The sequence below is a fragment of the Brachyistius frenatus genome, unplaced genomic scaffold, assembly GCF_029030835.1.
Source record: "Brachyistius frenatus isolate BFR_SWC_R1_liver_20210118 unplaced genomic scaffold, ASM2903083v1 Contig_156, whole genome shotgun sequence".
Lineage (NCBI taxonomy): Eukaryota > Metazoa > Chordata > Actinopteri > Embiotocidae > Brachyistius > Brachyistius frenatus.
Window position 1 is genome coordinate 279,778 of NW_027210755.1, and position 24,998 is coordinate 304,775.

Sequence of the window (24,998 nt, forward strand, 5' to 3'; positions counted from 1 at the left end):
TTTTATTCTGCGCATTCTTCCTCTTTGTCAAAATCTACATTTACATCACTCATAATGCAAGCTGACCAACAATTCATTCTAAAGTTTGGGTGTGTAATGCTAGTGACCACAACCAACCTCAGCAAGAGATGAGGAGCAGGCTACAGATGGCAAAAGCACTTCCGTCCCTATAATTCATAAATTATAATTGTAATAATAATATATATTAATAATTTATGAGGCACTTTGTGCAGACTTTGTGCATTTCCCTATGGAGACATGAAGGGATTTATACCTGTTTTTTCACACAATGCAGTTAGATTTTTCATTTAAACTGAACAACTCCAAACAAACTCTGTTATTTAGTGTACACACAAACACATACTGCCCCATCTCTTGTCATCATCATCCTCATTTTGAGAGGTTTTAAGAAAATAGCTCAGCCATAAAGGTGCAGCTTTGAACAGACAAAACACAAACAAAGAGATGAGAAAAGGATACAATGGTCAGAAAAAGTGTTCCGAAAAGAATCAAAGGGATTTTCTGAGGACCGTTATGCACAGTTGTTCACAAGTCTTGTTACTTTTAAGCTGGAAATGAATGCGGGGGAAAAAAGGAGTAGAGGGAACTTGAGTCTTTCCTGTGTGTGTGTGGGAGGGTGGGTGCGTGGGTGGGTAGAGGAGATGAAAACTAAATCAGGGACTTGTGAGGATTAAGAGTAGACAAAATGATAAGTACTTTTATCCATGCATCAAACTCCTAATATCATGGAAATGGCACTGTGGCCGCAGTGTTCAATGAGATGGACCTAAATGTGAGAGGATAGAGCAGGTTCACGTCAAATAGGCTGACAGGAGAAACAGGTCTGAGTTGGTTTCAGAAAGAAAAGCCTTCAATATTACCTAAAAGAATGAATCATCTGTGGATCTGAGGATGTCTTTTTATTTGAATTTACTGTTGTGGTGACGGATCTCCTCTGGTGCCAGAGCTATTCTCACTGGTTGACTTTAGCCTCACTGGGTAGAACCAAAGTACCACGGTAAAACTCATAAATCTTAAGTCAGAAGAGAGAACGTCACTTACAATCTAAAGTTAGCAGTGGCACTTATGGTTCTTTATTTTACAGTTCATGATCATGACATTGACTCTCTAGAAGCTTGCTACTGTAGAAACTAGCATTAAATACATCACCTGCAGTAAATAGCTTCAGACTCTGAATGAGGTGGATGAGTATAAACAAACACACTACTGTAGAACTTACTCCCTCATGGTAGCTTTAAGATAGTACATTATGATATCACATCATATCGACTTTGCTACGACTGCTGTCAATCAATCAGCACCATGATGCTCCTGATGCACCGCTCAGTCGCTGTGGTAGCTTCCTGGAATCTGTAGTCTGTGTCAAGTAAAAGAAAGGTTCCAGCAAACAAAGCCATGAAGCCAACCAAGCAAAAATGCCATCTGACAAAGCCACACAAGGATAATGGGAATAAATCCAAAGACTTTCTGCTTGGTAACATGCTTGGAAGGGAAGGTCCTTAGAAAATGTTATTTATCCCTTCTGAGTGGTCATTGGCCTGAAAGCGTTGGAGAACCCCCAGATTGAAGTGTAACGACATTCAAAAAATGTTTGAATGATAAACCTCTGTTAATAGTTTTACAGAAAATAAAATCGTGGAGGAGAAATACTTTTTTATTTTGCATTTTGAGAATAACATAAAAATGTAGAGAAAAATAAAAGTAGATTGGTAAAAGCATGAACACTCGTCCTGTATAAATGTATGATCGGCTCTTATTTTCCCCAAAGTCAAAACGGAGAGACCTGAACAAGACTCAGTACAGTCTGACCCGATCCAAGTGCATAGAAAGATTATCAGACCAGATTTATTAGACAAATTTCAAATAATTCTATAATGTGCTTCAAAGACAACTTCATAGAAGTATATTTTAACTTCTTCAGCAACAATGACACACTGTGCTCTGAAGTTCACAAAGTGACAGCAGCAGATAACCAATCTGACAGCTTTTAACAGCATCATTTTTTACATTGGCTCTTGATTTTCTAAAACATTTTCTTATGCTTCTCATTATGAAATAACATCCATCATGAGCATGTTAATATAGATTCAGATCAAGTCAGATTTTAAACATATCAACACAGAAACCTGAGACCCGTGGCAGCAGAACAAGACCAGAACCAACCCAACTGAGTATATTTTTGACTGATTTGACTGGGTGGACCTGTGAAGTAGCCTACCACCAAAACAGTCCCTGACGGTTGTCTTCTTCTGGATTAGACCTCCAAATAACTTCGAGAAAATGTAAACTTTATGGGCAAGTGACGCAAAGTAAATAAACTGGCACACGAAGAAGAGCTGTTTCTTTTAAAAGTCATATCCTAGCTTCAAAATAATCCTTTTGTATAATCTAAATGTGTTCTTTAGTCTCAAAGTCTTTATTGGGGAACAAACTCTAAATCACAAAACTTTATAATTAGTGTTACTTTTTGTAATTTGCACTCATTTCATGCCTCCCGATTTTGAACAGTGATTGGGGTTGAGTTGAAAATGATGTACGCAGATGCTGTCGGTCCTAATGACAGACAATAAGGAAGACAAGAAATCTTTGTACTGGATGATTCACTGTCAGATTAATTAATTACGAGGATGCAAGTAATCACCAGCTACTGACAGCGCTAATGTTATGGCCCTGGTGCCATACAGCATTTCCTGGTTCCTGAAACACCCTTCCTCCTCTCCTCGTCCTCCAGTCTCTCCAGAGGCCTGGTGTTTTCTCTCCGCACTCCGATGCATTGCTCAATTACACTAAATCAACCTGATAACTCAATATAAAGGGGAACTGACATCATCTGCTTCTCATCGGCCTTGTTGGCGACTGGCAGATGATCGGACTTGTCAGCAGCCTGGTCCGAGCTGTTTGTCATCCTGTGTGTGCGTGTGTGCTGCTGAAGTCACTGTCTGGCTTCAACGACAATCTTAGGTGAACCAAACAGTCCTCCAAAAGTGTGTAGAGTATGTATATGTCGTAAGGACACGCAAACAGTTAACAAACAAAAAAAAGGATAATCCTGAGAAATGGCAGAATTTAACATGGTTTATGCCAGTTCTTTATAATTCCTAAGATACTTTTGATACTGTTTCTGATCTGCAGTTTTCCTTAAAAGCATTTCAGTTGATTTACATTCGTTAATTATCTCTCTGGGAGGTCGAAGCTTCATATTGGATTCAAATTGACAACCTAAGCAGAGGATGTTCACAGAAAACATGCATGTTTGACATCTGTTGATTTCAGCCCCGCAGTTTACCGTTCAGAGTTGTATTAAGTTACTGCTGATGCTGCTGATCTTTATAATCAGTGGCTCAATTTTCACTTTTGTAAGGACAGAACAATAAGGGACCATGACTGTGAGCTGTTATATACAGAGTTCCGGTTGACACACACACCTGTAACTCCTCAACAAGGTAACCAGCACAAGATTCATGTTACATTTTTCTAAAACGTAACATGGGAGGTGAAGTGTAAATACGGGTCGATAAAAGCACAGGCACAAGGTACAAGGCCAGGTGATGTAGTCACACAGCAAAATGGAAACTTTAGAACAACGAAAAAGAACAAAGAGTATAAACTGGGTGGGGTGCGTCACTTCTACGAGCACGGATGCATGGGCGCGCCTGTGCATGTGACAGATGAGCCTGCAGGGGCTGAGAAACCCCAAGGCGCCAGACAGCAGTGGCCTCCTCCATCTTCTCTGATTGGTTTCAGCCTAATTAAGCCGAGGCCTTCCTTCCCTCCTCCTCCACCGGCTCGTCACATGACACATATCAGGCCACGGGGTTGAGAAAGTGTGCGTGTGTGTTAATTTCTGTGTGGGTTATTAAGAGAAATGCAACTACACTGAAAGATGAAGGGATACGTGTTTCTCTCTATGTGGGTTAAACAGAGTGGGGCGGGTGCGTGTATGTGCGCACAGATAAAGAGACTACTTGAGTCTAGGAGCCTATTTAGAGCCAAATATAGTTTATTTGAGTTAGACTGAGATGCCACTCCAACTGATTGACTGAGCGCTAAACACTGCTATTCCCCATCTATGTTTTTTCCTGCGGGTAAAGGAGAAAAGTGTGAAGCGCGTGACAATTAAAAACAACAAGATACAAACAACGTGGAAAAAAATGCCACACACAAAACTAATCAATCTCATTTTCAGCACAAGTCATCTCACTCACACCTACTCTCATCATTAGCAGAATCATCAAGGTCGCGCTGCTCCACGGGCAGAAGGGAGCACTTTGGCAGTTTAGATAAAAGCTTCAATCAAATGGTTGAAATGCAATCAGCGGCACACACAACTGGCATGGTATAATCAGGAGATAATAATAACAATAACCTGAGACTTGAATAACAAACAAATGCTACAGAAAGCCTCGATGAGATGCCGAGGCCTGTTTGACAAGATGAGAGTCTGACGTGATGGTTTACATACAGTGAACTGTGCAGAGCAGCAGAAAAAGTCAACAGGGATGTGAAATTGTGTGGGCGTCTGCTGCACAATGTGCTGCATTATTGTACTTTACTATTATATGAGTGAAATGTTACAGGCTGTTGCACACGATATTCTCCTCCGTCCGTCCTTCTTTCTGTTTTAATGAGCTCCATGAGGTGAAAGTACACAATGGAACAAGTACTTGTTTGGAGTGGCAGCAAGAATTGAACTAAGAGAGAGGTGGAAATAGACAAGGGTTTTTCTATCTATCCCTGTGTAAGAAAAAAAAAACCCACTTCTGATGAACAAGAGACAAAGCCAGGTTGCACAGTTGCTATGGCAACAGCTACACGCCGATCAGCCTTTTTTTTTGCAGAATATTGTGCTGTCATCTTTGACGAGCAAGAACACACACACATTTACAAAAAACACACACAAAATCCCTGCGATAAACTGACAATAGCAATCACAGAGCGGGAAAAATAACAATTACCCTGGATGAAACAAGTACCTCTACACGGCCTTGTAGAGAGTGGGAGTCTTTTAAAACTGGCGCTTTAAGTGTGCCAACAAGACAGAGGGAGGAGGGATAGGAGAGCAGATGATGCCTGGAGGCCTTATGGCTCGGTGGAGACTTCCTCAGTTGGCGAACTCAAACGGCTCTGAGCATGCAGACGAGCAAACCGACCAACAGGCAGAGCAGGTTTTGGTGGTGAGGCCAATCTGACGCTATACGGTAAGGTGAATGCACCCTCTGACAGCTAGATGGAGAGGTCCATAGCTTTGATGACAAACAGCTAATTGTTTTGGTAAATACACAAATTTGCTGTCTCATTACTCATCTGTGCTCTTCTGTCTCATCAAAATGAAAAACATGCTAAATCAAGATCCTACAGTGAACTGGAATTATGTTGCAGTGGCTCTAGTTGTACTCTGTAATTTGGAAAGGATAACTTTAGTGGCTTGTTGGAATTGACACAAATCTGGTGCTTTGTTCCACTACACTGATGAGCAGCTGGCTATTGAACCAGTTTGTTTACGAAGGTGGATCAAAGACTTATGAGACTGCTCCTGTTGCATGCGAATCAAGTGCAGTACCGTGACATGCATGAAGCAAGGGGAAGCTGTAACGTCCGTGAGTAAGTATTCCAAGTTACGATGCTTGATCAACCTTCGAACCTGAGTTACATGGATTTTTTGTGACCATGTAATTCTTGTGATTTTTTTGCGTGCATATTTCCAATGACATCATTGACTTGAGTGGAGAGTACACGTCGTATTTTGTGTCAACCTCTGAAAATCAGCAACAGAGACATGGCAGTTTGATCGTCCAACAAAACGCCGCGCCAGCACACAGTCATTGCTCCCGACCACTCTTAATGCTTTAAGCTCCCTGTGACTTGTTTCTGTTTCCCCAAAAATGTTAACGAAACTTTAATGTGCGCTCTCTGCTCAAGTTTCAGGTCAATGGTGAAACCCCAAAGGCACCAGTGGTCACAAGAACAACTGTAACATAGGTGCTGATGGTAATCAAGCAACACAACTTGGAACACATACTCACACAGGTTATGGCTTCCCCCTGCTTGGTGCTGCACTCCAGTCGCACACGGCAGGGGCAGCCTCATTACTTTTTGATTCACCCACGTAGAATAGCAGAGCTGTCAGTAAGATCAGTGGTATCTCTTGCAGCAATGGAGTGAAGACGCAGCAGCAGCAGTGTTTGAGAAGACACCCTCTGACTTGTGACATTGTCTCTAACCCCTGCCCTATTTTCCTTGGAACCAACATAGCAACCATTGACCAGTCCACCTCTGATCTGACTGCTGTTTATGACCTCATCCGCAGGGTCTAATTAGTTGGACTGAGAGCTTGATGGAAAAGCTCTGTGCCAGAGAGAGAGAGTAAATTAAGTTCCACTTGCAAAACATTTACCATCGGGTAAACAGCCCTTCCTTCTTTAGTGGTGGGTTGATTTTGCAGGACAAAGTAGTACATTTTAAAAATCCAGGTCCTTGTATTACATAGACCTGTCTGGGTTAACTGGACAAAATAGAACAAAATATGGAGGAAAACTCATCATATTAAAGTCAGTGACAAAGTAAATGTGTTCTTTCATGGCAGCGTTTAATAGCTATGGTTTAATTTGACAATTGCAGTGGTATAGTTGACATTACTGCAATCTGATTATTTCGTTAGCCAATGAGATTATAAATATGTGGTTTTGAGGGCTTTTTAAGTATTATAACCAGCAAACAGAAGTCGAAACAAAACGGGTCAAAAGGTGAGATTCCTTTCTATTTTTCTGGTAGACACAAAGACACAAAAGATGAATATTCTCTTTGTGTCTGAGTCAACATGTCAACATCCATCTCATCATACCTATGGAGCGATGGCTGAACTCCAAACATTCCCATAAAACTGTATGTATTTGCTGAAATGCTGACTTGATGACGAGCTCAACTGCAGCTATTTTCCCTCGCCCTATTTTAAATCTTATTTACAGCCATTATTTATTTGCCAATTCTCAAAGGGATCTCCATTGTGGTACCACATTTGGTTGCTAGGAGATCTGTGACGCAACTGCAAAGCATCTATACAAGGTTTGGGAGAGCGGGTAACGTCACTGAAACACATGTAGAAATATAAAGAGTGAGTTGTGCACAAAGAACATTTAAGCCATTTATATCCACAAGCACACACTCTCAGACTCCCACACACGCGCTCTCTCACCATCTTACACACGCACACACACACACACACACACACACACACACACACACACACACACACACACACACACACACACACACACACACACACACACACATACACACGGGTTTTGCAGCAGGTGTGTGTGTTGGTCGAACGCCAGCGCTGGTTCTGGATCTCCAAGTGGACACAAGGCATCATCACAAGCTGGGGCGTCTGTCTACTCCAAATGTGTGAGCGCAAACAGCCCGAGGTGCTCGAGGTGAGCTGCCCAGGAAAACGTCCCTCTGCGGGCACCATAACTTTTCAGATCGGACAAACAATGACATCTCATAACACCCTGCAGCAAGAGCAAAAACACAGAAGACTGAATATTTATTATTCAAGTGGACCATGATGGTCAACAACACCTAAAAAAATAAGACAAATTATGCTTTCAAAACATAAAATTATTTTCTAAACTTTCTGTTGCAGCTGCATCAATGTAAGCAAACAGAAAATGAACACGAGAGTAGGTATACCCGTGTATACCAGTGAAACAGCACACTTACTGAATCTCTGTGTTGGCATTAGATGTTCTTTGTCTGCGGGCATTTGTTTATGTTGGTGTATCAGAAATTTGAATAAAGAATTTAACAAGCAAGAATCTCTCTGTTGTCTTGTTGCTCTGTGGTTCAGGTTGGATGCCTGTCTTCCCCATCATAGACGTTGGAAGTAGGGATGCAGGGTGCGACAGACCCAACTATCGACAGCTTCTCTTCACCAGAATAAATGTGTTGTTTTTTTTGGTGCTTACATTAATCTGACTTTCATTTCTGCCTTTTATATTTCCACACAACATTAAATATAAATGATCACAGACAAGTGATGTGAAGAGAATTTATGATGCTCATGTTTGTGCGGTCCGGTGTTGCCAGACATAACGACTTTGTCACTAGATTTATCGACTTTTTAGACCCCTTGAACAACTTTTTTCAAAAAAGACCCTGGCAACAAACCTCGGGACCTTCAGGACAAGGAGTCGCCAGTACTGCCCCAGCAGTGAGAGCCACACCTTCTCTGCATCTGCTCTGTTTAGTGAGACAGCAGAGAAGCTGTGTGCTGTGTGAGAGAACAAATGAGAAAGATGTTCTGTCACCTTGAAAAAAATTTGTTAATACAGCCAAAATCTCAGCGCTGCCATTGTCGCTAAATGATGTGTGTAATGCTTTTGTTATAAAAATGCGGCGCAGGCTAGAAATGGCTTGAAAGTGACTGACTGCCTCTTCACATGTTGTCCTCATAAGGCATGTCTCAATCTTTAGTTCACACAAAAATCTGTAAATGAGAACAGTTTTATTTGTTTATTTATCAGAGAGTAGTAGAGAAGTAACCAGGTGAAATAAATAAAAATGAATGAAATAAAAATACGAAACGATGACACCACAATTATTCAAACCAGAGCATGACATCATCTGGCGACCTTTAGAGACTTTTCGGGCACCCTTTCCATCGAAAGTAGTCTCAACAACCGGGCGCACGTTGACGTGATTAACCAGCAAGTGGGATTAAATCAGACAAGTTGACAGTTCGTGCCAGTGTCACAGAGAAAAACAGAAACAACACCTCCAAGATCTGAAGCTACAAAGTAAAAGTTCTGAAAAGTGTTCAAAAAGGTTCCATGCAGCAGCTGAGCAACAGGTACATATTGTTTTATTTTCAATTTTTTTCATTCAGTCTCATGTATTGTTTAACACAAGTCATTTTGGGTTATACAACTATATAAATATCCAGCCTTCATTAAGAGGGGGTCTCTCATTCCAGTAATTTTGCCTATTGACTTTTGGTTTTGCACTTTTTATCAAATATTTTATTAAGGTTTCATGATTGATATGAGTATGTGTGACACACGCTGTGCCTATTTGATATAAGCCATCTTTTACTTTCATAATGCTGCTTTCAAACATCTAAATCTTATGTTCTACTTTTCTTGACAGCTGTATACTTCACAAATTACTAGAGATTTGAAATGAATGCCTGGGGTCGAGCTCATTAAAGCTCAGACTAATCAGTACTGCTGTGTTGGACTGCAATGTTGGACCCCATGACATCTCCTCCCATTTACTGCTCAGCCTCCCAGAAAACAGTTCCAACATGTCTCTTCCCTATTGCATTTTATGATGTTGTTCCAGTTCCTTGTTGCTGAACCTTGGAAATGTCAAGTCTGCTCTGAGTCCTGCTCCACCTTTAGTCATTAACTAGTTCACGGCCCCTGTCTGTGGTTAGGTTAGTTAGACCAGTTAGATCAGTCATTTTTGTCAACATTGTGCTATGAATAAATAAAAACATCCATAAACCAACAATCATACCTCAGGTGTGTTATCTGTGCTCGGGTCCAAAGAGCGACATTATGCCCTCACAGGTGTTGTTTACTTTGGCTGATAAGAGACATGCTGGTGATAATGTGATGTTACAATTGGACCTTTTTTGCTGGAGATGTTTTGGCAGGAAAAGAACAGGTGTAATTAACAACATAAATAATGAAGGCATTTCATTTAGGTGAGCCAATTCCAGGGTCCTAATATTGTGCATGTTGGCCCACTGGCTGTGCTTTCTGTGTCACTTACTGAAAGTGAGACATCGTTAACAAAATTAATTTCAGCCATTCTTCTCCTGTTAAGAAGAGTCAAATATCTGCAGTGAAATCCAATAAAAACGTAGTACCTATTGAATGTATGCTACATCTGTCAGTGACGCCACAAAAAACAATGATTCATACAGTCACTGTCCTAAATCTCAGTTTTCTGATGTATGCTGCAGAGCATGCTATTATATAGGCAGTTGTGGATTAGTGAACAAATTCTGGACACAGCCAAGTTGATGTCAGACAAGCTGACTTTGTGCACACACACACACACACACACACACACACACACACACACACACACACACACACACACACACACACACACACACACACACACACACAGTATTGTGAAAAATAAGTGTAGTCACCTGTGTGTGTTTCCCATGTGTAGCGCCTTTGAAGACGTGTTCAACGAGAACCGGATCGCTGATTAGTTTGTCAGATCTGCTGTTGATTTTTAATCAGGGTTTTCTAACTCCAATAGGTCTGATTATAAATAATTAAAATGCTCTCTTAGATGTAAAGTGAAGTTCTTGTGTTGATCGAGATTATGTTAGCCATTTAGTCGAATCTGTAGAAAAAAATCTAAATGTGTTAGGAACAGTTCACAAACATCCAACAAACTACCAATGCTGTTCCTGATTGTTCTCTGCAGCTCAGTTCCTTGGTGGTCCCTGCCAGTCAAGTTTCTTAGTCAGTACTATGGCAAATGGGATAAGCTATTTGGCAAAAGGGTTGTCAAGTCCTGTTGTATACAGATAACAATCCCGCAGAGTCACCCTTATTGTGCTGCATTTCTTTGATCGTGTACTGTGGCTAAATATCAAATCAGTCAAAACACTGTAAAGTGCATCCTCGTCCATATTTTACTCATATATATTTTTCGATGCCATTTTTGCTGTTGGAAATGTAGCTTGTTCAAGTACAAGCCAAGAGAACAAGGTTTTGTTTTTGTGCGGTATCTAGAGCGCAATTAGTCTGTCGCTTATCCACCACCAACTACGTCGCTGTATGATGGTGCAGGAAAAACAAGTTTTACAGACAGAGAATTTATTGAGGAATTTATTGCTTCATTTGACAACATTTACCATCAAAACTGATTGGGCATCCACATGAAAAGTGGTACATTTTACTTTTAAGAGATGGACGTATGTGTTGTTAGTTTTTTTTTAAGGGCTTCTTAACATTAAGGAAAATATAGAATAAGCCTTGTTCTTTACACTCAGCATCATCCCACATTATAAGTTATCTGAAGATTTACAACAAAACCATCACCTTCTTTTCTCCAGAGCCCAACAATGTTACAAAAACTGCCCGAGCAAAGATAGACTACTGCAGTCTAAATTATTTTTGTAATCTATCATATCATAACCAGTCTATCACAAGCAGTGTCTCCAGGTGGAAAGCCAAAAAAAAAAAAAAAAACTCTCAGGAAGGCGCTGACGTCTCCGCTTGGACTGGGCACTGATTCATCCCGGGCAGACAGCGCTTGGTCTTGGTTACCTCTGCCAGTCTTGTGTATCCTGCGCGTGTTTTTGATTCAGACGACTAGAGCGATGAGTGATAATGCTGCTGGCCGGAGGGCCCTGACGTACGAGATGGCAACGATACCATAATCCCAAACATAGACACAGGACGGATGTTTAGCCTTGCTGACAGGGCACACACACACTCGTCTAAATGCTCACACAAGCGTCCAGACGCAAACACACACACAAGTCGTTCCTAAAATAAGAAGTGGAGCGCTTTGTGGCAACTCAGGAAACATTTCCTTTTTCTTTACACAGTGAGTGATGAGATGTTTTCAATCTTCTACTTTTCTATTATCAAGATATATTTTGTCGTGTGTCAACTATCAGATTTAGTTAAATATTGAAGCTACAACAATAAAGACAGTGATCACACTGACTTTTTGTAAAAGACTACAGTCAATTAAAAAAAAGAAAAGACAGAAGTCATCCTTATTTTCTCAGCCAGCGTTGAGTTCTTCTAAATCGTGTGCTGCTGTAGTAAAAAGAAACAGTCTAAAAGACACTGACAGATCAGTTACTGCACTAATCTAAGAAAACACACATAAGGCCATACCTAAACAGTCACAGCTTGGATGTCGCCCTCAGCATTTTTCTGTAATCGACACCAGTACAAACAGTCTGTCCAGCAGTCTAACCTGTATTTAGGAAACCCGCAAGGCACGCCTGAGGCTTGAAGCTCACGTTGAAGTGTGAAATCACAGGTGATATGTCTGAGCCCGACGACTCCTCCTAGAGAGCCTGAAGGTTGTACGAAGCTTTATGACTCCTTCAACCTTCAGAGATGTCCACGGCGAATGGCTTATTTTTGGATTTTGTGTATACAGGCAGGTTTCCAAACCAAGCTGTGATACCCACCGTGTCTAATAATGCTTTCTAGTACAGCAGGATAAAAAATAAAATGCTGTGTACTTCCCCCGACTCCTAAAAACTCTGTCTACGTAAGAAGTATATCTGCAATGTACCCTAAAGTGGACGCCGTTAACCTGGACAATCCATCTGAGGCTTTTTTTTATTATTATTATTTGTACTCCCACAACACATACAAGGGTGGACATTGGAAACGACTCAGATGATTTACAGCCTTGTGATCTACCTTTGTGTCTTTATTCATTTTTACACTGATTCAGATTTAAATTCTTCTATTTTTTTTATCTCTTAATGGGGGTGGAAGAGTGATGAAGTTCCACAAAATCCCACTTTTCAACAGTATTAAACAGTATTGGATTTCATTTTTTTTTTTTTTTTTTATCTAATGTAAACATGTAAAATGAAAAAGTGGTATATTCGAATGCTTAACTGAGTTTCACGTATTCTACTTATTCAATTTAATTACCTATGTGCATGTACAAGCTGTGCAATAGATTATACACTGCATACAAATTTTACACACTATTAATTGGACAACTTTTGTTTCACGTTTTAAGTGCAAAAGTATTTCATAAAGTGATAATTGAATTGTAGCATATAGAAATTTCTTAACATACATGTTCAGAAAAAATGCATGCTGTTGTTTAAAAATATGATGTTGTCTTCAATAACATATCAGCACAGCAACAACATACTGTCATTGTTTTTTCCAATTGTGTTGGAGGTTGGTGTAATTCCTGCCAGCCTTTAGGTTTTTTAAATTGAATGAATACATTTATGTTTGAACTGAAGTCAGGATATAAGTAGCTTTAACAGGAGATGTTTTGGTTTAGGCAACAAAAACACCTAGTTAAATGTTAATAAAGTAAACCTGCCATGTGCCATGTTTCAAGTCACTGCCAACTATTTCCTGCATAAAAGCAAGACCTAACTTTGACCGAGTGCTGTGACTGTAAGATAACAATAAAGGTGTTTAGTAGTTTGCTAAAAATTAACTAAAAAGTAAAAGCAAGAAACTTCCAATTTGTTTGTTTTGGCAAAATATTGGCCAATTTATTGATATCAAAAGTTTTGATTGTTTATTATAATACAAATTCCAGTACCAGCCATGCTCTAGTTATTATCTGGTATGACTATGAGAGAGCATAAATTGTACTGAGAAGCACACATATGGTATATCATCATATATGGGAGAAGATAAAGAAACTAGAAAACTGTACCATGTAGTTTTATTAATAAATAATAAATCATTTCCCAGTTAAGCCAGTGTCCAACATCTATAAATGTTCAAAATATTTATTAATAAAGGCACAAGTTAGTCACTTTCTATTAAGCCAACAGAAATAGAGTGTAAGTCATTTTTATTACCAATAATTTAGTATAATAATAAGTTAATAATAACTAGTTGTTTTTTAACAATAATCCCTCTTTAATTGTAAGAAGGTAAAAATTGTCTTATACTTCTTGATAAATTAATTTTGATCCAGATTCTCTATAGCTTTTTCAAAAGGTCAAAGTTCAAGTAATTCTGCTAGATAAACACTATCCTGAGAGATTTTTACAACGTTGTCCTTGTTAACAACTTGTTGAACGATTAAATGACTAAAACCGATAATTAAAGCCATTAACCCTTTGTGAAGAGAACCTTAGTGGAAAATGCGGCTGAAAAAACTGTTCTCTATGGTTTAGGCTGAGCAATACAAATGTGTAGTTGTATTGCTGTTCTTAACACACATGCAAGTAGCAAGTGAGACTAAATTCACATGTACGAAAATAATTACTTGTCATCTCAACATGTCTTCTGTAATCTAAGTGCACCTTTTGTCTCTCTTCCTCCTCTCACGCACATAATGTGTGATTATTCCATGTCATGCCTCCACTGACAAATCTGCACGGCTGTGCCCTGCATACGGTTAGTCAAGGTCTGCAACGGAGTGACATACATTCATCACTCCTTTCATTGACAAGGCTTCCATTACTCTCTATGTCTCTGCCTTTCCCCATCTCCTCCTCAGTCTAATGGCTTCCGCAGTATGCCCATGATGTATCAGCCAATAAGGGTGCCAATGTGCAGCAACACACCACCTCCGGTCATTATGGCACAGCCGGATTCTTCATTTGTTGCATTTTCCGCCAGAGCTGCACTTAAGTATTTTTTAACCAAAAAGAATTATATTGGTGAGAACAAATATAGTCAGGAATGGTTTTCCTACATGTCAAGGTCACGACACAGTTGGACAACTGTTGCAAAGCTGATTTTTGGACAAAGGTAAGAAAAATTCAAAGATGTATTGGACAGGGTCAGAGTGCTTTATCCTTGAAAAAAAGACACATTTTGTGCTACAAATGCAGATAATCTCTCAGCCAAAGTGCAGTCAAACCCAGTGTGAACTAGACTTCGTGATCTGACCTGGCTGAGACCAGCATGACATCCCAGAAATGAAACACTGCCGGAGAACTAATTAAACAGATGACAGAGGGGATTAGAATATAAAAAGGGATATATTAAAGGGCACGGAAAAATGTCATTTCATAAAAGCCTGAGTATGAGCTGATTAAAAAAAGATGAGTTCACTTACTTGCAGAGGGTGTTTCGGCATGGACGGGAGGTGTGGACGGGATGAAAGTGGGGAAGAAGAAGGATCGCAGGGATCGCTCGGTGTGGATGGGCGACCGCTGCATGGGCAGATTCTCACAGCTGCCCACGCTGCTGTGGATCTTAAGGTTCAAGGGCTTGGTCTTCTTCTTGGCTCTGAGGGAAACAAGACAACAAAAGACAAACTATGAGATTGAGAGACTAGAGGTGTACACAGCAAAACTGATGAATAAAATTAGTTTAAAAAATGGTATTTACACCAAAACAGTCTGAACAGGGAGTAGTAAAAATGTACAACTTCAACACTGTATAGAAAAGTTGTAATCTTTTGATTTCAGTCAGAATAAATTCACAAAGGTCACAAGTCCATATCCCCAAAAAAATAACGCAATGTAGGTGCGAGACATGTTGCATGTCGAGTAAGTGATATGACTGCTTTATCTGGAAAACTCTCTCTGCTCCTACCAGTAAACCAAAAGCGTTATTCTCCCCACCTACACGCACTGCAGACCCCACTGCTGAAAGCAGCAAGTTCACACCAGCTCTTGAACGGGAATGAAATTCAATCTGGTGGACAAGGCAAGGAGAAAGAAAGCGAGAAAGTACATCAAGAAAAATAGATTACAGTAACATAATTAAAGCGCTGAACAACACAGACTGATGATGAGCATTTAAGATTATCTCATGATAATTTTTTTCCTCTCTACATGAACATCTGACTCTCCGCACCAGCTCTAATTTAGCAGGACTCCAACATTAAATTTGCCATTTTGCACTCCTGGTCTCTTGTAACCACACAAAACAAACTGTAGGTGTGATGGCACCCGCAGCCACCATAAGATTGATGTACTGAAACAACATAATTATGGGATTAAGTACTCCTGATACAGTGTGCCAGGCTGAGTGTCATGTTCCTAAAATGACTACAGAGCTACTGGCAGGAAACCAAGACAAAAACCAACTGCTGACAGGAAGAGAAGAGAAGACAACAAAACTACACAAAGAAAAAAGAAGAGGGGTGACATCCCAGAAGAGAAAAGACACATATCTTTGTAATTTACCTGTTTTTCTTTTTAATGGATTAAGTGTTTATATTTCAGTGTTTGCTCCTGATCCATTACTGAGTTTTACTAAGTGTTACATCTGTCATCACAAAGCTCCATTCACACTAGCAGCTCAATGAGGTTTAACTTGCGCTTCTTACATCAGCACACTGCATGCGTATATTACAGCTCAACAGGTATCATGTTTACCATGTTCACCTTCTTCATTTAGAATTTTAACGATTACTAATTCGCCCAAAGTACAACTGAGATAGGTAGGAATTCATTTTTAAGATACCAATTTGACCTGATGACACGATATATATTCCCTTGATGTTTACATTTTATTCTTGTTTTTACCTATTTAATGGTTTGTATTGCTATTTTTCTGACTATTGTACAACTCAGCACTTTTTCATCATGTTTTGTCTATTGTCTGTGCTGTTTGTAGAATGTGTCACGATAGATACCCCCGTCTACTGCTAACCAAATTTACCTATGGGTACAAATAAATTGACCTGTGCATAAACCTGATCCACAGAAGCATGTCATAACATATCTGATATATACAGTATCACTTTTACTGTAGATGGAATAATAGCTGCACAATTGTCAGAATTTAAATCAATTTTGCAATTTGCATCATTAGTGTCATCGTACTCATATGAAGAAACCAAAAATAAAAACATCCTAAATCATACAATCACACATCCTTTAGGTTAACTCCACGAGGACTTTTTGACTTCTGCAAATAATAACCAATCAAGGACAATAATGTGGGCTAAATACAGGTTAAAATACAAACTTGGCTAATTGGTTTGTCAATCATTTTTGGAAAAATTATTGGTTTTAAGCAAATTGAGTTCATGCAGCTTTGGATATGAAACCTGCTCAACCATTTAAGGTCGGATGTAATCAAGGCTTAATGACCTGGTTCTTCGGACTGAGCTGAGAGGGGGTGGTACCACATGCACACCCAACAGCTGTCAGTGATTATGTTCCTTTTTTTTTGACAGAAACTTATAATTACTTTAAAAAAAAATCTTTTTAGACAAGTACTTTGTGTTAAATTGAGAGTAACCAATAACTTCCCATAATCACGAGCTTCTGTTAGTCAGCCTGTCTCCTTTTGGGAGACCTGTCATGTCACTATCAAGTTTTGGATAATTGAGCTAGTAGTGCAATTTGTCTTTGTCAGTTTCATCTCATAAAAGTTTTGTGTACTTTAGTGCGATATCACCTGAAAGTACAAAGATAATCATGTGAGAGTTAAATATTGCGATTCTACAACAAGTTACCATCTAAATAAAATATGTAATCAAAATGTATTCATATTGTGGGGCAATTTGCTATCAAAATATAAAACTTTTTGTTAGTGCGACCTCCGTTTCCATGCGATTACATGGGGTATGACTAATAACTAAACTAAAATCAGTCACGTCAGTAGACTCTTACTCTTTACCACTCCAGGAAGTAGTCCGACCCTGAGCAACGGCCCTAGCAACAGAGACGAGATCTATCCGTTTGATTGCTTTCTAAGATCATTTCTCAAACTGAATAAATACAGTACATAGAAATACTAAACTGCTTAGCTGGTTCGATCGTATCACTAAGATATCTGCTGAAGAAAGATATCGATAGACTCATGTATTTCAAAGATTTTAGCACCGTGTCGTGTTAAAACCAAACCGGTCAAGTTAGCCGGCGCTTCGCATAGTCGCACGCTTATTCTCAGAGAAACAAAAAATGACAAAAAAAATACCTGATTTGGCAAATGGGTCACATTTAATGGGCCTATAACAAATAAAAACAACATTATATTGCATATTATATATAATTCAATTCCAATTATATATTTGCCATGGAGATGGTGGAGTGGTATTTCTAGTGATGAGCAGGGTGTGCTGTTATTCTGATTTGAGCACGTTCCAAATGTACAGTTGACCAATCAGATTTCTGGGTCGGAACAACTTAAAAAAGATATATATATATATATATATATCGTGCTGACACCATATAGACTATACCGCCTTCTTTTTTATACATTTATTATCTTTTGGACTGATAACGAGCCGTAGTAAAGCCACGGGCCTGTACCACGAAGCGGGATTAGTGGATTATTGGAAGTCTTGGAGATTTATTCAGGTTTTTCTTTATCACACAGCTGGCTCACGTTTAAAGGGGGCCCCGTGGCGGCATGGCAACGTATGCTGCACAGCTAACCTGCTCGGCTGCAGGTTAAATTCAGAGGATCAGATCAGAAACTGCCCACATCCACTCAGACCACTGGCAAAATTGAGTCATCAATCCTACAGGATCCTGAATGCACTGTAACGTGTTTCATCACTGCAGCTCAGGATAACACGAGGTGACTTTGTGGAATAATTGGAAATAAAAGTACACCCTCCTTTGTCCTTCATTGGAAAAATAATCCACACACTGTTAATTACCTCTGTAATTATAACGCAAACTTTCCGTCAGATAGACCTTATCAGCCTTTACTTTCTCCTATTTCCTCTCCTCCTAGTTTAATCTATTCTAACTCTTTCAAGTGGATCAAATAATAATTTGTTCATCATGAGTCAAAAACTCCAAATTTACTCTTGCCGCTAAAAAAATTCACTCTACAAAACCAATGAATTAACACACTTATTTATTACTGTCTTATACCATGTGCAGCCTTTGAAAGTTTTGATCTTATTTCCGGCATCTTATTCCTTTCACGTTGTTTGGTTATATTTTATAAATGTCGTCCCACTAAACTGAAGTCTTTGCTGCTGCAACAACCGAATTTCATCACAGGTATCACCTTTTCATTTCATATCACATTAAGTGCTTCACTCAGGGTTCTAATGATGTTGCTTGTAATTAAACCTCTCATTTCTTTCATATGAACAACCTCAAAGCTACACGGGAAAACACAGAGTTAAGAGAGACAGCTGAAGACCAGCCTGGTGATACTAGTTATCCAGGAACAACAAAGTTAGGAAACCCGAAGACAGACTTAAGGCCCATTTGGACTGTGGGGAGATTTTGACATTGTGCTCGTCATTTTAATCCTTCCTAGAGTATATGGTAATTTTTTTACCCTCATAATAATTAAGGCTGCAATTAACTACTCTTTTTCTGTGAACTGTTGGTCCTGTTTTAGTGTATACATTATTGTATTTTACAGTGGATCTGCATTTTGTTTCACTTCAATTTTTTTTAAAGAATGTGAATGTTGTGTGAAAATAAAAAGTCAAAAATGTTTCTAAAAATGCCAACACCAAAATCTATGTCTGTTTGGCAACCAATGTGATGCCACAAATTTAATTAATTATCTTTTGAGAATGTTTGTTTTAGTCTTTATTTGTTTATATCTTAGTAAATTAGCATCATTAAATTTATGGCAAATAAGCTATTAGCAGTTCCTGTTTGCAATGTACCCTCTGATCTACAGACAGCTGTGACTGAATTAGTCTAATACAGGAGAAAAATGTTTTCAATCATGTCTTTTTTTCTTTAATTTCTGAGTAGATTTAAGGACATTTCTGTATGTAAAGACCACAGAAAAGGAACAGAGTTTTTTTTACTCATTTCTTGCACCTTCGGCTCTCTTTTCCCTGCTGAACATCTGTGCCCATTACAGACCACATCCTGTAATTTCACAATGGTTAAAATGTCAACGAGAATTATGAGTTAATTTGTCGAAGAATTGCGGTGAATTTAATTCCCCACATCCCTGGGATGGTAATCCTGTTCATGGGGGGGCTTTAGTTGAACCTGCTTCATGAGACAAGCCCTAGGAGGCAAAACAGACATGTAAATATACATTCCTAACCTCAGGTGTGTCGACAAAGTTATGTTTGAGTGATGCAGATAAACCCTGCAAGCAGGCGAGACATCGAAGGACATGTCATAGAGGCGCAAAGAAACTGAGCAAAATAGACAGAAGACAGAGGGCGCAAAATGACAATCTGTAGAAAAGATCCACAGCTTACATATACAGAAAAATCCAGCCAATAGAAACAGAACACAGAGAACATCAGTCAATGCAAACAGCAGAGAAGACATTATTCAGTGTCCAAACAGACAGAAACCTGAAGGAGACAGGTGAGAGAAGTATGAAAAGGAAAGAAAAAGATTGTTCCCTCCATGAAAAACTGACGTGTAAAGTCATAAAATGAAGGCTGCGAGTTCTGACTTATCATGCAAAGTAGCCGTCATTAAGTGTTAAATCCCACAGGAGTTCTTTCCTCCCATGTCACTCTCCCACTCCCCACACTGAGTCATGCAATTAGACCTGTAAACCAGCCCAGCACTTCACTTCCATCTCCTGCAATAAGGAAGCAGCCTGCAGGTTATCACTTCTCCGTCATAGAGCTTTTGTCAGCTATTCCGATTAGCCCACTTTATGCAATTTGAATCTAAATTAAACCATTCATCTCCCTGCATGCATGCCTTTATCCTCTCCCCGAATGATTTGTGGATGTTCAGTGAGGGAAAAGTGAAAATGAATGTCGAGAGAAGGGAGAGGATTCCCAATTTTGGTTTTGAAAACGGCTGTCAGTGAAGGCAGGCGGATGGTGGGAGGGTGGAAGGGAGGGGTGGGGGACTTTCAACTCTACAGTTGTTAAAGCATCCATTCAAATGCCTTTTTCTACTCAGCATATGAAAAGTTCAAGAAGAGAGAAAGTTAAAGAATACACGAAAGACAGAAGAGGAGGGAGGTGGGTGACTTGCCGAGTGTCAAGAGAAATCAGCGAGGGTGTGAATAGCTGAGTTGTCCTTTGATCTCGTCTAGAATTGTACATCATGATGCGACGCTCATAGATGGAAATCACCACATGTTTGTGTCTCATTTCAGGTACTGTAGCATTTTAGAGTCTTTTATTCCCCTCGGGTTTTCTGTACTGAGTAAACAGGAACGCCAAAGCTTCTTTTTTTTTCTTCACAGCATCATTCAGGCAGTTCCTCTTGACATCGTGCCATGATTAAATTATCCACTGTGTCATGTTTATTACCTGCTGATATGCTGATTTCTTATTCATAGACTTCCTTACAGTTATATCCTGTTATATTGTTTAAGTTTTCCCTGGGATCATTAGAGTTGTGTAACGCTGGTAACTCTGTCGCGTTAACTATAGATGAAACTGATTCTTGAGATAACTTTTTTGGACTATGGTTTCAGAAAAGCACAGGGACAGCTTCATCTCTGTCACTGCTTCTTTAATCATCTTCCTGAACAAACACGAACCACCGAACTACCTACCAAAGAATGGCCTCATCGCCTTACCTCATATCACTCCCCCCTATTCCAGTCAAGATCAACCTTACAGTTAAGGTGCACCCTATATATATACACAGAACAATCACTGAATAAATCCCAACAAAAACAAATCTAATTTTACAGTTGTATTACAATTTTTTTGAAGTGAGTGAAAGGGCAAGTTTAAGCTTCACTAATTTGTGAATCAAGTGCGTTCACACTGTACAGAAGTAAAGAAACATGCAGTGTACAACAAGTACCAGGATGATGCACTCAAAACGGTCCAAGCGTGAAACGCTGGACACTTTCCACCCTGAACGTTCGCCATCTTGGCTCCATAGAGGAATAAAAAATAAAAAATTCCTATTAAGGTGTCTGAGGAAGCTGTAGCTGTTCCTGAACACCACACAAAAGGGTTTATTTTTCACTACTGCTGCTGGACAGAAGAATCAGTGTGTTTATTGATTATGTTAAACAGAGGACACAAAGACAGGTTGATTTCTGGGTAAAAATAATTAAAGCTGCAGATATATTGGCGTGTGATTCATTCAAATATCGAAATTCAAGTACTACACAAGTAAGAGTCCTAACATGTACTATTTGTTAGTGTATTGAGGGAAGCAGCCCTGCTCATTGTGGAATTTGACTCGTACTAAAAAATGAATTTACCAGGTATAACATGTCAGCACCTACATTTCAATTTCATCATACCTTAACTTTTTAGGTTTACGAAACCCATAAGGTGGGTTCAAAGTCTTATTTTAAATCTCTCGGATGGTTTACACTTTTGAAATATGAGATTTGCAAAGAAAAAAAGAATCTGACATTCATGCACACACGCATTCATCCACCCACTCCCTCCACATCCACTTTCCACACACTTGCAGAGACACTAATTACAGCGACACCTTCAAGTAAAAGTTCCATTTGATCAAGTGAGAGCAGGAGAGCAGTGATCCTTCAAATGACACCTTTTCTTTACATTCTGACATATTAAGAGGACGTTAAAGAGGCAGGTTCATGAATATTGCACGGCTCTCTGCCTACCTATCCAGAAGTTGCTCACTATCCAAATGGCATATACATCAATAATGTATAGCTGTGATACTGCAATTCATCTGAGATTTATCTAATTAACATGTGTCCATTTAGGAAAGTGAATTAGTGAATACCTCTACTTTCTACATCAAAAATATTCACCAGAGCTCTGCCGAGACCCACATGGCAAGAAAAAGCACCCTGTTGCTTTTTATGCAAATGGTCCTGTGGAATAATATCTCTGGCAGCCACTGCTCTTTGGCACTTTAATAAAGTTGGTGGAAAATGAAATAAAGGTGGCTCGAATGATTACAATAGAGAATTACTGGGAGCCCTTTGAGCAGTTTCATCCAAACACAGGTTGTCTTGCTTTCAGAAGTCGGCAGCGTTGAGCCTGTGTTGAACAAAAGCTGGCAGTTTGGCAGGTATGGGCTTTTCAAGTCTCTTTCCTGAGGCGTTGTTGTAAAGCCAATGCCAAAATGTACCTTTGTAGTCATTGCACAATAAGTACAACTATACAAATATTCCCCTTTGTTAATTACAAAACTAAATGCAAATTAAAGTCTTGATTTGCCTTAATTTTATGTCGCATATACAAAGGTTATTCAAGGGTTATTCAAAGGTTATCATACTGTGAGCGATATGATGTGACTGAAACCAAACAAAAGGTGTGGTTGCACACACATGTTGTCGTAATGCACAATGCGCATTAGTTTACATTTTGCAACAATTCAAAGCCCATATGTGTACAACTACTATGCTGTTGTTCTTATGTTATTTTTTTTTCATATTGTCATATCTCATACATGTTTTTGGAAAATGAGTGAATCCTAGTGATAATTGGTGGAGACTTTTTGTATTTTCAGGAGACAGGAAGCAGCAGCATGAATTTCTGTCTCCCACAGTTTATTACATATCGCCAGGAGTTCCGACAGCTCCAAGCTTTTTCGAATTTAGCAAATTTACTACAATTAAAACAGACAGGGGCAAAAAAACAAGCTGCCAAATGATCAAATTGGTGGTAAATAATATCCGCATTTTGGCTGAATTTATGTGAAAGAGAAAACAAAAGGTGAACTGTGACATTATTACCTAAACTCTCCTTTTTGTAAAAAAAAATACATCAGTTTAGAAATAGACTTCCTGGATTAACTTTTCTGTAGGAAATAATGGATTACTAGTTACATTAATTTCAGGTTCACTCTGCTTCAACTTTACCCACAAATAAATCTTTGTTTACGACTGTATTGCATCAATGCCCCCTTATACCATTGCCATAATATACATATTCATCTTATAATGGATGAAACTATGAACGTGGGACCCTAAAATAATCTTTTAAAATCAAATTTTAAATAATTTCTGCTTAATGTAGACTTTCTACACAAATCAATGCATAAGAAACACTGCAACAAAACTTTATTGAAGAATCTAGCAAGAGTCACACTCACAGATAGCAGATGTAGATTTCATCAAAGATGAGGATCAGAAAAAACATAAATTTCACGAGCAAAAACCCATCTGACCACATACACGTGATTTTGCACATGGAAAACGTGGTTTTGGAACATGTAATGATGATGTAGAGTACCATGTGAAAACTATACCACACATTTTCCCTTATGTAATCATATGTTGCAACATGTGTCATACATGTGATCACATGTATGTGGAGAACATGGGAAACTTGTGTTTTTTCTTTAAGGGTCTGTAATCCTTGTCAGATTGTTGCACGTAAAAGGAGATACTAAAAACATTTATGATACGTAAATATGTAACTGCTTCTACAGAAGAGCTGCACACACATATTGAAGATTCATTCAAACAACCATTAGACACGGCTGCGTATCGATATTAAATATATCAACATATTTCTTAATACATGGACACAGAGGCTCGTCTGTCTGCTAGTGTGTGCAGGTGTGTGTGACAACATCTGCAGATCACCTCTTCATATAGTTGGGTGGTGATAACACACAAGTAAAAAATAAAATAACAAAACTTTGTACAAAATAAATCACTTTCCCTCCCTCTTCTTCATATCTCCACCTTTACTGTCAGCGTCTCCTACTGGGACACGGCCGGGTGTCAGAGTGCTGTCAGAGGCCAGGAGAGGCACAGCGCTCTAACAGGGGATTTAAAACCATGCATGTGTGGTGTGGACTGAAAAGTGAACCTGAAGCTGAGGAGACAGCGAAACGCCCGAGGTGAAAAGAAAAAGACACGCAGAAATAGGGATTGAAAGTGAGCGCAAGTCTGTTTGAAGGATAGAAAATGTGAAGGAGAAAGCTGGGGCTGGGGGGGAATAATGACCAGATGAGAAGCAAGATCAGCTGTTTGGGAGCTGGAAGTGAGGCCAGAGGAGTGACGAGCTGACAGGAAAGCAGACTGTGAGATCTTATCAGAGATGTGTGTTGGTGCAAACTGACAGAGCACAGCCTGTCAGGTTAAAATAGTTTTATTTCTACATGTTGTTATGTGATTGCATGACAATGGTATGGCAATGCCGGTATGGTTTATGTTTTCCTTCTCATCTGCTTGCACATCTGTAAAAACAGCTGTTTGTTTGCAAGAATAAACTTCACTGTATACTCTCAGAGGAATGATTTGCTAAGAATAACTAGCTGTAGTAGAAGCTGAAACTATTTTAACATTCGCTAGTTCCAGATTCTTTGTGTTATATATTTGTATATATATATTTTGGGGTTTGGGAATGTTGGTTGGACAAAATAAGCAATCTTAAAATCATTAAGATTACTTTTGGTTGTGGGAAATTTAGAGAGGCTTACTAGCCGCCATGGCTCCAAAGGTGTCCATCACTTTGGACCACAAAATATCGCCACAACTATGGAT

The 24,998-nt window shown here is 39.2% G+C and overlaps 1 protein-coding gene across 3 annotated transcripts in view; it reads right to left on the reverse strand.

The window, feature by feature from the left end:
* The window catches only part of ksr2 (kinase suppressor of ras 2), a 117,703-nt gene that overhangs the window by 48,339 nt on the left and 44,366 nt on the right, over positions 1–24,998 (reverse strand). For all 3 annotated transcript variants that reach the window (XM_069716387.1, XM_069716386.1, XM_069716385.1), the window contains exon 6: positions 14,797–14,969. In XM_069716387.1, the coding sequence (XP_069572488.1) occupies positions 14,797–14,969 (173 nt within the window). The remainder of the gene's footprint in view (positions 1–14,796; positions 14,970–24,998) is intronic.